The sequence below is a fragment of the Streptopelia decaocto genome (genome assembly GCF_964273445.1).
Source record: "Streptopelia decaocto genome assembly, chromosome: 1".
In the NCBI taxonomy this organism is placed as follows: domain Eukaryota; kingdom Metazoa; phylum Chordata; class Aves; order Columbiformes; family Columbidae; genus Streptopelia; species Streptopelia decaocto.
Genome location: NC_138663.1, coordinates 106,075,941 through 106,089,701, shown reverse-complemented (window position 1 = coordinate 106,089,701; position 13,761 = coordinate 106,075,941). Strand labels below are relative to the sequence as shown.

The following is a 13,761-nucleotide window of genomic DNA, read 5'->3' as shown; positions in this document are numbered from 1 at the left end:
ACATGTGTAAATTCTTCCAGAATTTAGAGGAGGCAAGTGTGACAATTGCATGCCAAGAATGACAACTTGTGTTGCATTTTTAAGTACACAAGAAAAGGGGGATAGAGAAAAAGCAGAAAGTAAAGGTGCAAGGGAAGATCAAGCTGCTAACAGCTAATGTTATCCAAGAAAAGCTGCTTCAGAATGGATAGTTCTTGAATTATTTTAAGAAACAAATAACAATTCAGCACTCTTGGACATTTATTAGGGAGCAACTATTTCAGAAAACTTAAGATCAAAGTTATCTGGTGTATCTTACTCTGTGGTTCATCGCTTTCTTCAATCACTTGCTCACACGTGGGTTTTTGTTAGAGCATCTGTGCACAGGACTGGAGTCCTTGGCCAACAGCATCCATGGGAATTAGGAATAAACCTCAATACCTTCTGTACGGACATATAAATAATAGAATAACACAAATCATAACATGGTTCCTTCTTACCACAGGTGGCCAAAAAAGGCCCAGTGTCCTTGCATCAAGTAAGGGATTTTAGAGGCTTTTGCTTGTTTCTTTACTGTAGTTCTTTGTTAGTACTGGCATTTTAACTTGCATTAGATCACATGCTCTTTGGAACTTTAACTTTTAGAAATGTTCAGGTTGTCTTACAGTAAGTACACTTCCACGTGAAAGATGGCCATATATGTAAATAGTTAGCACTTCAGCGGTCTAGTTTTTGTCTGGAAGAGCCCTTCCTATCTTCAATGGATTTTCCTTTTGTAGCTCCTTTGGACACCAGAGGAGCTCATTTGAATATGGTATTAGGTAATATTTGGTTTGACAGATTCTAAATCTGTGTGCAGTCTCCAGAACTCTTCCCAGAAGGATTTTCCTCAGGGACATTCATAGGATACTTATAAACTGAAAAATTAGCTAAGCAAGGAATGAAATCCTCTTCTTCAGGATAAGCAATACTTCCAACTCTCACACAAACCATTCTAAAAGTATTAGGGCAGCATACAACAGTTAAGGGTTACAACAATAGGCATCATAAAAAGGATAAACAAGAAGTGTCATGCCATCTTGGAGCAGAATGCTTCTGTATGCTGGTAGATAATCGAAAGCATGTTGCTAAGAAATAAAGAACTGAAATGTCCTGCATATTGTTTTGTTCTTTTCCATTGCTCTAAACTGTTATTTCTGGTCAAAATATCAATATAAACAACCTGACGTCTTTTTAAAAATTACCTTTGGTAAACAGCTTAATACAGGAAAGTATTTTAGTTATTCTTTGACATAAACATTTTGATTGCTTCAGAATTAGCGTTTGGATTTGAACTAGACTGTTACACTTACTCTTCCTCCCACTTGAGAATTGCTTTCCCTTCTTCCAAAAAAAGTACAATTCAAGCAGACTGATTCTAGAAACAGTCTGCCAAATCCCCAACTCTGTGCTGCTTCTGTTACCCACCTCTTCCTTTCTACCCTTTTTAGGATCTATTAAAAAGAAAAAAACCCAAACACCAGGTAGAATAAAACTGTGGGGTTTTTTTCTTCTGCAGTTTATCTAAACACCAAAACATGAGGGCTGTCAGGAGCTGGTTGTCTCCTACACTGACATCTCAAGCCAGGATGTTCTTAATATCTGCTGTTCCGACTCCAGTTCTTTAATACCATTTTGTGTACTTAAGCTTACAAGGTGCTTATTTACATAATTTTAAGTATTTGTTTTATTAAATCTGAGAGTTGCAAAGTATTCACCTGCTAAAAAAGCCTCTACTAAACAGATTACTGTGTTAAATGGCTTTACAATCTGCAGACCCTCTGCAGTCTCTTACTTCTTGATCTTGTATTACTTTCCTGAAACAGTGCTAGCTTTCTGGAGGAGTGCGTAGAGCTTCTGATTCTGCACATCGCTTACTTACAGGAATTTCGGGTATCTTCTCATTCTAGTGTGATTGCCTTCTTGAAATGTTTCACCCCAGTCTTTTCCAAGAGAAGATGAGTCTTCCATTCAAATTTAACCATGAAAAGTTATGTTTAATATTAGTCAAATACATAGAACAACCAGGAAGATAAAGGAATTGATAGCAGGTCTATTTAAATATTTAAGAGGACATTTAGATTCACTCTACTGTCTTACAGCAGTATATACCCTTTTCCTTACAGAGGGCAAAGCCTCTAGAGACTTCAGCCTAACTTGTGAAGAAAATATAACAGGTCATCTGGTTTCAAAGACTGTCCTTGTGCATTCCAGGTTTTATTAAGGCTTGTTTATAACATGGCTTAAAGTAAGATCAGATTCACTCTGCCAGAACTTTGACAGCTTCTACAGTTTTTGTTCAGCATTTTACACCTCAGGCCCCTCCAAAACAGCCACTTGGGAACCAGGAGAGACTTTTTTTGACATGCCAGTCAATTGGAAGTATACCTCTTTGATATTTTGTTATTCTTTGGCAGAGCTGTATTAAAATTCCTCCTTAATCAGGCCTTAAATGTTTGCAGTGAGATTAATTCAAGTTATTTGAATGAAGAGAATAAAGTATAGAGGGTTACTCCAGCAGTAACTGGTCCGTGGTTACGTAGCACAGCAGCACATCAGTAGCTACAGCCATCTGTAACTCCAAAAGATATTACTAGCCAAAGGTTCTGACTTAAAGAACCTTGTAGGTATGCATGTTAAAATATAAAATACATATATTCACCTATTAGAACACGGCATTTGGAAATGTCTGTACAAAGTGTAAGTGTTTGGAGCAGGGCTTTATGGTTAAGTTTCCAAGTTAGGACTGTAGTACTCTAGACACCACTGGGCATCAGAGTACTGCAGCTCATGGTAGAAGCTGGAAACCCAGAAACTAATTGCTGATGGGAGATTTGAAATTAAGGAGCAGAATTGGTAATTATAATGTAAAGCCTTTCCTATATTTACCTTATTTGTATTTACTGTTGTTTTTTTTTATTTTTAGGTTGTTCATAGAGACCTGAAGCCTAGCAATATTCTTTATGTTGATGAATCTGGTAATCCAGAATCAATTAGAATTTGTGATTTTGGCTTTGCAAAACAACTACGAGCAGAAAATGGTCTTCTGATGACTCCATGTTACACAGCAAATTTTGTTGCACCAGAGGTAAATACCAGCATAGGTTATATCTCTTGATCTATTTTGATGGCATTTTTTTGCTGGTTAGAGACTTGTTTCATTCTTGTGTAACAAGTGAAATCACTTTGGAAACACTACAAATGTGAAGTCTCACTATTTTCGTGGCATAATCAAAGCATTTCTAAGCTTTTTTTTTTTTCAGAAAAAAATATTTGTTTCCCTCAGGTTTTAAAGCGGCAAGGTTATGATGCTGCCTGTGACATATGGAGCCTTGGTGTTCTACTATATACTATGCTTACTGGGTAAGGGTAATTTTAGCTTGCTTTGCTGTAGAATAGTAAACCAATATAAATAAAAAGAAAAATAAATGTAGGCCCACTGTTGAAGGTGTTTCTATCAAGGCATCGGTTAATCTCAACTTTAGCTTCAGTGGGGGTAGAATATGCTTTGCCTTCAGTAGAATCCAAGTTTGCAAGGACCAATGTGAGAAATTCTTGGCTTCTCATGTCTCGTCTATTTTGGATGTTTAATTTCTATTTTATGGTGATTTAAGAGTTAGAATTGATTGTTTCATGTGAGAATTAACTGATTTAAGTAGCATATATGTTGAAGGAAATACATGTTGCAAACATAATTGCAGTGCATTGGAACGTGATCGTGTGCAAAATTTAGCAACTGGATAGTTTGAAGTGATGCAGTTAGGATATGAGAGATGTGTTTATATATGAAACAGAAATTACTTGTATAAAAGTTGAATAATAAATTCAACCCTAGTTCCACAAGTTCAAAAGATAGTTACTGTTGCACTTGCCAAATAGATTATATTTTTATGATGGATTATTCAGATTGCCACTTTGGTTGAGAGTTAACATCATCAGAGATGTTTTGGCATTTTAAAATAAATAAATGACAAACGTATTTGGTTTTAAATGTATCTTTTCTGGTTGTGGATATTCTGGTAGCAGCAAGAATGCTTATAGTGAAGCAAGGGAAATTGCTGCACCTTCCTCTAATATCAAACCAACATTTATTCTTTTTTTAGGTTCATCATAAAGTCTTCACATTTGATTTTATAACATCTTGGTTTAGTACTTCTCTAAAATATGGAGGCTTAAGGGATACTTTCCGTAATTCAGGAACCACCAGTAGTTAAGATGCTGTAGGAAATATCTGGTTTTCAGACCCAATACAGAGGGAATACGTACAGTAAGAACAGATCTGTAGTCAGGGCAGTGTATTTTCACGTTAGGAATTATTTCCTTTTACAGCTCTTTGAGTATCTGTTGCCTGTAATTATGTTGAACTTGCTGAATATTATGATTAGGTTTATAATAACTACTGAGGTCCAGGTTATGGAAGATATTAACATTGAAATTGTTTGGTTAAATAGCTACACTCCTTTTGCAAATGGTCCTGATGATACCCCAGAGGAGATTTTGGCCCGAATAGGTAGTGGCAAGTTCTCTCTCAGCGGTGGTTATTGGAATACTGTTTCAGATACAGCTAAGGCAAGTACATTTGCTTTGTCCTTTGGGGGATGAGAAATAGATTGCAATGTAACATGTTGCTTATAATGTATATGTTATATATGATTGAGTAAGTTCCACCCATTATTTTTAACTACCGACCTGATCGTTTATGTGCCTAGAAGTTTGTTTCCTGTTCATGATCCTTTCGTATTTCACCAGTCACTTGCATCTATGAAGAAAAACAAGTGTGCCTTATGCTAGTCATTAACAAGTGTCCTTAGAAATATAGTGTATTTTGTCAGTATTCATACACATGCACAGTCATCCGTGATGAGAAAGGCTGTAATAAAACTTCATGTGGAAGTATGACATTTGAAAACCAAACAGATAATTTAAATTATGATAGTAAAAATATTTCTGTAATTACCACATGCTCCACTGATTCAGGGTAGAAAAATAAATGGGTTTTCACATTTTTCTGTTTGGGTCAGTTCCTCAGAGTTACCCACAACAGTTTATCTTGTGCTCTTTCATTAGGATTTGAGCAGTTTAGTCTTTTAAGTACTTTAAGAAATTTTGAGCATTTAAAGATGTCATATCTACTTTAAAAAAAAATATGAAGTATTATAGGAATTATTATACTTTCTTTTTACTGCATTTGTACCTGTCTTCTGTGTAGCTACAGTAAAGCACTGAAGTTTTCTGGAAAAATTGTTCATGTATGTTGTGCTCTTTCTTGCTAATTGAATTACTGACATGTTTTTTAATGTACTGTCCTCATAACTCAACCATGTTACCACAAATTATGTTATTTATTTGGTTGACAAATCAGCCTGTTCGAATAACATATTTACACTGATCTCTGGTAGCATCAGCTTTTTCTTCCTCCAGTGCCATTCTATTCAGTCGTACTTGGGAGTCTAGAATGAGCCAAAACTTGACAGCTATGAAAAAAAATCTTAGATTCCTTTTTAATACTGTCTTTATGTTGAAATTCTCAATTTGAATTACTGAACAAAGAATGTTTTATATGAAAATGTCCAGTATTGCTAATGTCACTTAAATTATCTTAAATCCAGTTGTAGTCAACTAAATGTGTTTCTTCACAGGTAATCATTTAATGTAGAAATGTTATTTATAGTTTACTCTTACTGACTGACATCTAAAGTCATCTATAAAATATTGTGCTGCTGTATAAATTTGTTTTCAACATTTTGAGTGTTGTATGCAGTTCTCACCATAATTTGAAAAAAATAAAATAGGAGTTGAAAAGGTGGTAGAAAAGGATGTACCAAAATGAAGCTGAAAATCATTTCAAGATGTCGGGAGCCACTTCCATGTAAAGAGAATAAACAGAATATAGTGTTTCATATCAGCAAAGTTGACTGACATGACAGACAAAAGATATCATTTCACTGATGATACAAAGAAGGAAAGACTAATTCCTGTTTTCTCATATGATGGTTTTATTAGGGAAGCCAGGAATCATTGTTATATTCTGCAGAAGTTAAAAAACAAAGAAAATGAATTACCTGTTCATGTGGTTCATGACTTAATTGTGAAACAACAATGAAAGGTGTTTGAGAAGGGAGGGGGGAAAAATATAAGCAGCAAACTAAGTCAGAGGGGATGAGGTAAAAATCACTAAGGGTTCATTTATGGTCAGCGGGAATACTAAAATTCAACCTTCAAGTTGCACAGCTTTTGAAAGAATGTTAGACAGTGGGGAAACATGCAAAGGGAAGGATCATCTCTGTTTTCTCAATTGTTTTTCAGTACTCATTTGCTACATATTGGCTATTTATCATTGTGTTTAAAAAAAAAAATAAAATAAACAAAAAGCCCACCATGGTATAGTGGTGCCTCTACTTTAGCCCAATGTGCATATTTTTATGTTTGTGTATTTTGCCTAACTTAATTGGATACTTTCCTGTTGTGTTGCCAAACTTCAACTAAGTTACGTAATTGAAAGATACAGCATTAGGGCAGTTTTTCAGCTGTTTCAAACTGTTGTTAAGAACATCGTTTTATACCACTAAAATCTTCAGTTTTGAACTGTCATCTGTTGTAAAGCTGAAGTTTTACTGTTATTTGCATTGACTCTTTGTATATTATCGACAGGACCTTGTTTCAAAAATGCTTCATGTTGACCCACATCAAAGATTGACTGCAGCCCAAGTTCTTAGTCACCCCTGGATCGTTCACTGTGACCAGTTGCCTCAATACCAGCTGAACAGGCAGGATGCTCCCCATTTGGTGAAAGTAAGTACGTATTTAAGCTTGCTGTTTAGCCAAAATTGATGTAAACAAAAGGATTAAAAAAAAAAAAAAAAGTTACTGTGGCATGTGTTTCCTCTAAATACTATTTTAAAGTTCTTATGACTGAGAGTTGCACTAAGCCATAAACTGAACTTGTAGTATGTAAAAGGATTCCATAAGAATCCGGTCATGGGGAAATAAATCTAATACATTTGAAAGAGACTTTAATTTTCTTGGGTTTGAAATTTATTTGACTTCCTTATACAGGGAGGCTTAACTTCCTTAAAAAAAGGCATAGAATAAATCATTCTGGTAGTGAAAACGCCATCAGGTGGCTATAAGGGAGCTGAAAAATAGTTCAGCTAATTTTACAGTTTCAGAGGAGGTTAATTGTCAGTGACTGAACGAAAACAGTATAATTCATGATCACAGTATAAGCTAAAAAGAAGTCAAAAAGGCAGTCTTAATTACTATGGTACCATACTGTTCTGCATTCTGTCTGAAACACAATCTGGCTTTGACCCTGATAAACTTTTTTACTTTGAACAAGCAGAGAGAAATAAAAAATAATTGAATTCTCCTTCTCTGTATTCCACCCTGCCTTCAATCCTACGTCCAAGATTCTCTGTCGTGCAACATAAAAGGGAACTGAGGAATATAATTAACACTCTCTCTGAATCGGCTATTAGAAATTTCTAGCATCAAAAAACAAGTGGAAAGAGGGGGAAGTTCTGATCCCATAGCTCACAACTTTCTAACTTTTTTTTTAAACAAATTTTGATGTGCTGTGAATAGTGTGGGTGATTTTTTAAATATTTTGTTGAAAACTGAAATGGTTATATAAGTGGTAAGCAGAGACAGCCCACTGATGGAGTTTCATTCCCCAGCTAATCACAAGCATGAAGAGAGAACTTAATTTAACTATCTGGGTTGGGTTTGGTTTGGTTTTGTTTCCAGAAAGGTAAAATTGCTTTAGATTGATCTGAAAACTATTTATTTATCCTAAAAAATGCTCACTTCAAACATTGTTCATATTTGAGTAATGCAGTGGTATGTTTTTGTAGATCAAAATAGACTGAAGTTAAAACTTGTTCAGAATCTCTGGCACTTAGCGCTGTGTGATCTCACATGTGTGCATCAGTCACAAGGTCATCTTGTTTGTTTTCCCCTCTGTCCCGCAGGGTGCAATGGCAGCAACTTACTCTGCTTTGAATCGTAATCAGTCACCAGTTTTGGAGCCAGTCGGCCGTTCTACTCTTGCTCAGAGGAGAGGTATCAAAAAAATTACCTCAACAGCCCTGTGAAGTGACCTCAACCAGATATTTGGTACCGTGGCATAAGATGATAGCACAAATCATGGCGACAGGTAGCACATATCTGACATACTTGCAAGCACACTCTGTCCCAGCTGGGTACCTATAATGCTGCTGCTCCTGCTGCTGCTTTCATCTATTCTCGCTTTAAACTGTTGATGGCAAGTTACTGATCTTAGTGGAGCTTCAAATGGAGTGACAAGTGGAAACGCAATGAAAACGATCATGTTGACGATTGAATAAACCAGAAGAATTACGAATGCCACCTCTGTCAAAAATACACTGAAAAAAAGCACTCTGTACCACATAGCATTATTTTTATAAGGAATATTTTTTGTCCCCTAAGATATTCTTTGTTACAGGTAGAAATGGACAGTTTATGTTAAGCACTTAGCTTAAACAATCTGTTTATATTAGCACTATATACTTTGTGCCATCCAACATTTTGTATGTTTTTGTAAACAGTTCATAAGCAGTACATTTCCGTGCTGTTTTCTTTAATGTATACATGCCTTGTTTTACTTAGATATTATTAATCATTTTGACAATTAAGTCTGATTAAACAGTTCACCTGGATTAATCAGCGTTGTTGGACAGCTCTAAAAGAAGCCTGACTGTTAAACAGCTATTGAATGTAATACTATGAATACATATTTCTCCTTGCCTATGTCTTTTCTACATTTCCATGGTTTTGACGCTGCATGTCATGTGATGAAAATCAGGATACTGTTTATGGTATTCAAAATTGAAACAGTGGATCTCTCGCCATACTATATATACAATAGGTAATATAACCCAGAGAAAAGATAACTTGCTCCATATCTCACTCTGTCTTTTTCCCCCTCCCCTTGCTTTTATTCTCTCCCATCTAATCTCTGGACTCAGGAATCGTTGCTAAATACTTTCTGATAGAGGACATTTCTATATTGTTTATTCTTATAATCCATTGTTAATATTTTATCTCTATCCTGTGACTTCTGTTTAAGCTGCAAAGGATTTGTTAAATGAATGTTGGCATTATAAGAAGAAAGGCAGCATTGAAGACAAAGCAGAATATATTGTCCACTAATAAGCAGAAGCCTGCAAAAAGTAGGTTTAAACTGCATTCACTGCGGTTGTAAAACTGATGGATGTAATGTTCTATCAGTTCTGATAGTTTTACTTAACAGCCAAAGCAAAACAAGAAGAGAGTCATCCAGATTTGTCTGCGGTTAGAAAAGGGTCATTATAATTTACCATTAAAATACTATTGTCCCAGTCAGGTAGAACGAAGCTGTTCAGAGTGTGTGGTCTCACTTTTGCCCAGATGGAAGCAAGTTTGTAACAAGAGTGAAAAACTAATTGTACAGACTAATATAAACTTTTAATACTCCTGGCCCCTTGGTGTCTTAAGTAATTAAAGGCACATATTGATGGCCAATCCTGAAAGATCAGTTTTGCCCACATGAGAACATGCACTGGAATGTGTTTGAATTCGGTGAGTGTCCCACTCCACCAGAATGGTATGCTGCATCAGCTCATTCCAGATACAGAAGTGGCTGTTGGGAGTTCAAGTAAATATGGATCTGCGTGAAAAGCTCTGTGTGAACGATACCATTTAAAAACTGAAAGGTGCAATTTTTGTGTTTTGCATTAGAAGCTATTTTCTTGATTTAGTGGTATGAAATTTCTTTCATGGTGATTAATTTGCTAGTTTCCCTGAAATCATCAGAGGTTTGCTGAAAGGGAGAATCATCTTTATGACACCACAAATTTGCTCTAAAGGAATGTGAGAGTGTTCCTTCTGCCACAGGTTCTTCCAAGTTCCTTGGGAAAGCTTTGTTCGACTTGCAAAGGATCCCACTTTTATTGCCCTTAAAAATCTGTTAAATATTTAATCCATCATATAATTGTTAAGTAATTTGTTTTATGAACAAGGATTCTTAAATTACTATGGATCTTAGAAATCTGAAAACACAGCTCTTCCAAGCAATTAGCATTTTCCCCTTATTTGATGCTCTAGCATTTAAGTTCCCTTTAGCTGTACAGATTATCTATCTTTCCTTCAAGAAGCATCTTCAACTAGAGGCAGAAAAATGCCATTTTAATTCCTCTTTGATGGCGTCTGCAGTTCCAGAGGAATTTACTAAAACTTTTACCTTTCAGAAAATGGATTTTCAGCCCTGTTTAGTGATGGCAAGTCAGGCTCATCAGAATCTAGAAACTGTACCTTCTGGAGTGGCTTTTAAAAGTGTTAATCTGAGGACTGTGGTATCTAGTCAACAAACAAAATTTAAAACAGATACTGTTGAAATAGAGGGATGACAGTACTTGCTAGTGTGTCAATAATAGCATTTCAGTTCAGGAAGGAATTTCTCATGTGTTCTCAGTGTGTATATATGTATAGGCACCTGGCAAATAACAGAGCAAAGGGAGGAATTGTGAAGGTCCTTCATAATAGGCAATATCTATGTTAAAATAATACAAAAGTACTTTCAGTAATTTTATATTAGCCAGATTTTGTGGCCCTCAAGCTCACTGGTCATTAGCCAAATAATGAAGTTAACTCGTACATTTTATGTATCTACCTTCTCAAGTAAGCTGTTCGTTTAATCTAGACTTTACAGATGTTGCTACTGTGTCATGTATATAGCAGCATAGGATGAACATTTTAAATGTTAACAAAACAGGGCAGTTTAGCACATGCTATCTCAAATGTGGTGAAGTCTAGATCCTCTATATTTCTAAGTTAATTTCTAAACCAAGATATAAAAGGGCCTGTTGATGCAGGAGGTGTATTTTACAGGCTAGACTTACATGGGTTTATGTACCTTACCTCCTGTTTTGGATCCATGTTCACAACTCTCACATTTATTTTTGTTTTCGTAGCTGCAGTTGTTAAAAGCTATAAAGAAATCCACATAATGCTTCCTTGAATCCCAGCACCTTTCTGTTAGAATGTGAGTATATATGACACACTGTGCAAATTCATTGCTGGACTGGTTCTTGGTCTGCAAAGCATAGCAGGCACCTCTGGGATACAGAGTTGCAGAGGATAAAAAAAAAAAAAGAACTGCGGATGCAAGTGAATTTTCCATATGTAGACCATGGCTTTTTGTTTCTTTGTTTTGTTTTGTTGTTGTTTTTGTTGTTTTGTAGTGCAAGGTTACCACTTACTGTGCTTGAGAGCATGAGAGAACAGAGGGAAGAGCATAGTTGCAATACTCTTTAAATGCCATCTATATCCAGTAAGGGCAAAGTTCTTTCTTCATAATTACTGTAATGTTGAATTAAACTATAAGGATTTTTTTCAAGATAATATTTAAAACATTTTTCTAAAGAGACAAGGGCATAAGAAAATAGATTTACGTGTCTGGGATTTTTTTGTGTGTGTTTTGCTTTTGTAAATGTGGTGTACCAACTAAAGCTGTGCTTTTCTATTATTGGAAGGAAAGGATTCAAAGTCCGCTGGTCCTTAGTAAGCAGCAATGGTTAATAAATGAATTTTCACTTATGAAAATGATGTAAATGATTAGCTTTATCTTGATACCCTTGACCTAATCAAAGGGAAGGTGTACTTATGAGGGATGTAATTATTTTGCAACCTAGTTGGGGGGAGGGGGAAGTCTACTTAAAACATTTTTAAAAAATGACAGAATGACAGATATTTTTCTACAATTCTATACAATCCTACTTTATACTAGTTTTCTCAGCATGGCATGTAAGTGATTCCAAGGTACTGTTCCAGGACATCAGTGGTTTGTACCTTGTTCTAGACCATTACAATAGCATCTGTTAGATGCTTGGCACTGCTGTCATAGAACTGAAATGCTAGTAAAAAAAAATGTACTGAATACTTTAAATGATTGTTTTATTCAGAGTCTGATCTAGGAAATGTTCCAATCATGCTATTAATGTGTAATTAGAACTGTTCCAGATGTAACTATGAGCAGTTCTGGAAAGATACCATTGCTTGTACTCCTGTCTAATGGCAGGTTTTGTAGTCTTCAAAAGAAATAGAAATTTCTACTATGAATAAACTTTCAAACATCTTAAAGTGTGTTTCTGGTTAATCACTTGTTCTTCCCAGTTATAAACATTGTTTGTTCATCATTGACATTGAATTACATCTTCAGCATACCAAGTGTCCGTTTCCAACCAGAAAGTTTTTAATAAATGTTTGTCAGTTAAAATGTCACTATATTACAGCATCTTGAGTCAGATCACGATTACTCAGGTAAAAAGAGGAACCAAAGAAAAAACACTTGTATTCAGGAGACCCAGTATATGGCACAGCAAGACTAAAGTGCATAGGGGAGGCTGCTAAATAATGCTTTCAATGCCTGCATTGCTCTGGACATTGAAAATAGAGGCATATTTGATAATTAATGAACCTTTACACATTTGGAAAAATGAGAATGTATGCATAAGTACTGCATAAACAGCATGCCCACATGTTCAGGGAGCTCACACAACTCTGAAGCTTACAACAGTCATTCATTTTAGCCTTGCAACCAGGGAAAGATGGAAAATCTTAGTCTACATAAAATTACAGTAATTGCAACAGAGAATATATGAGGAACGTAACTAGTGGTCACAGTACTAAGCATATAAAAAAAAAAAAGGCTGTAAGAGAGCATGGAGAGAGGTTTGGTAAGGGGCAGAACAAAGCACAAGGGAAAGTGAGGGCAGCCTTATCTCCTAGACGAAATTCACACCTTGGAGCCGGCGTGCGCACCGGTGCAGCCCTGTGCCCACACCAGGCTTTATGCTGCCTAAATAAAAACACTTTAAAATTAATTTTCGAGTAAACTGGATAATCCGCAAGCCTTGTGAAACTCCAGAAAGGAAAAAAGTTGGGGGGGGGGGGGCGCGGCGTCGATACAACATGGGATCCTGACGATACGCTCGTCCCTCACTTTAGGCTTTCAGACGTTCGTACCCTCCTGTTTGTGTCCATTTATCGCTGGCGTTTGTAACAACGTGTTTCATCTCCGTGAGAGGTTCACGCCCCACCCCCCACCCCCGGGCTCGGTTGGCGCGCGCTGCCCGCTCCTCCGGACAGAGGGGCGGGACCTCCTCCTTTTCCTTAAAATCCGCTCCAAAGTCCTCGTAGTGCCCCGGGAGCTGCCATTCCCGAAGCGGATGCTGAGCCCCACTCCCGGGACGGGAGCGGGGGGAGAGCGGCGGCTGCAGGCGGGTAGCGGGACCGTGGCGACGGGCTGCGAGGGGAGCAAAGGGGCGCCCGCCCGCCCGCACCGTCCCTTGGGGTTGGCGTTGTAAAAAACTAAAACAACCGGGTGCCGAGGCTCCAGCGGCCAATTCGGATTCGTGCGCGTTTGGGAGAGACTGCAGCGCCCGGCGGTCGCGCTGCCCGGCACAACCCACGCCACGCGCCTTCCGCGCCGGCCCAGCACCGCCGCTCGCGCCCACAGCAGTCCCGTGGAGCCCCTGATTGGCCTCTGCCCGCCCGGCGCAGAGTCCTGGCCAATCGGCGCGGCGCCCGCCGATCACGACGCCCACTGAGGTGTGTGTCCCCGACATCGCTACGCCGCTGGGAGACGGACATGCTGCCAGAAGGGCGTCAGGCGCATGCGCAGACCCGGCCCTGCCGGGAAGCGGCGAGTCCGCCCACACGCCAGGGGGCGCCGTGGGTCGGATC

General features: G+C 37.7%; 2 protein-coding genes across 4 annotated transcripts in view; one reads left to right on the top strand and one right to left on the bottom strand.

Moving 5' to 3' along the window:
• RPS6KA3 (ribosomal protein S6 kinase A3) overlaps nt 1-12,250 on the top strand; it is a 77,096-nt gene extending 64,846 nt beyond the window's left edge. For 2 of the 3 annotated variants that reach the window (XM_082058283.1, XM_082058282.1), the window contains exons 18-22: nt 2,945-3,106; nt 3,305-3,381; nt 4,470-4,587; nt 6,670-6,810; nt 7,989-12,250. In XM_082058283.1, coding sequence (XP_081914409.1) covers nt 2,945-3,106; nt 3,305-3,381; nt 4,470-4,587; nt 6,670-6,810; nt 7,989-8,111 — 621 coding nt within the window. In that variant the 3' untranslated portion in view covers nt 8,112-12,250. The remainder of the gene's footprint in view (nt 1-2,944; nt 3,107-3,304; nt 3,382-4,469; nt 4,588-6,669; nt 6,811-7,988) is intronic. The other variant, XM_082058284.1, reaches the window with a different exon arrangement.
• The window catches only part of LOC309441946 (uncharacterized protein), a 555,153-nt gene that overhangs the window by 436,421 nt on the left and 104,971 nt on the right, over nt 1-13,761 (bottom strand). The gene's annotated exons all lie outside the window — the stretch shown is intronic.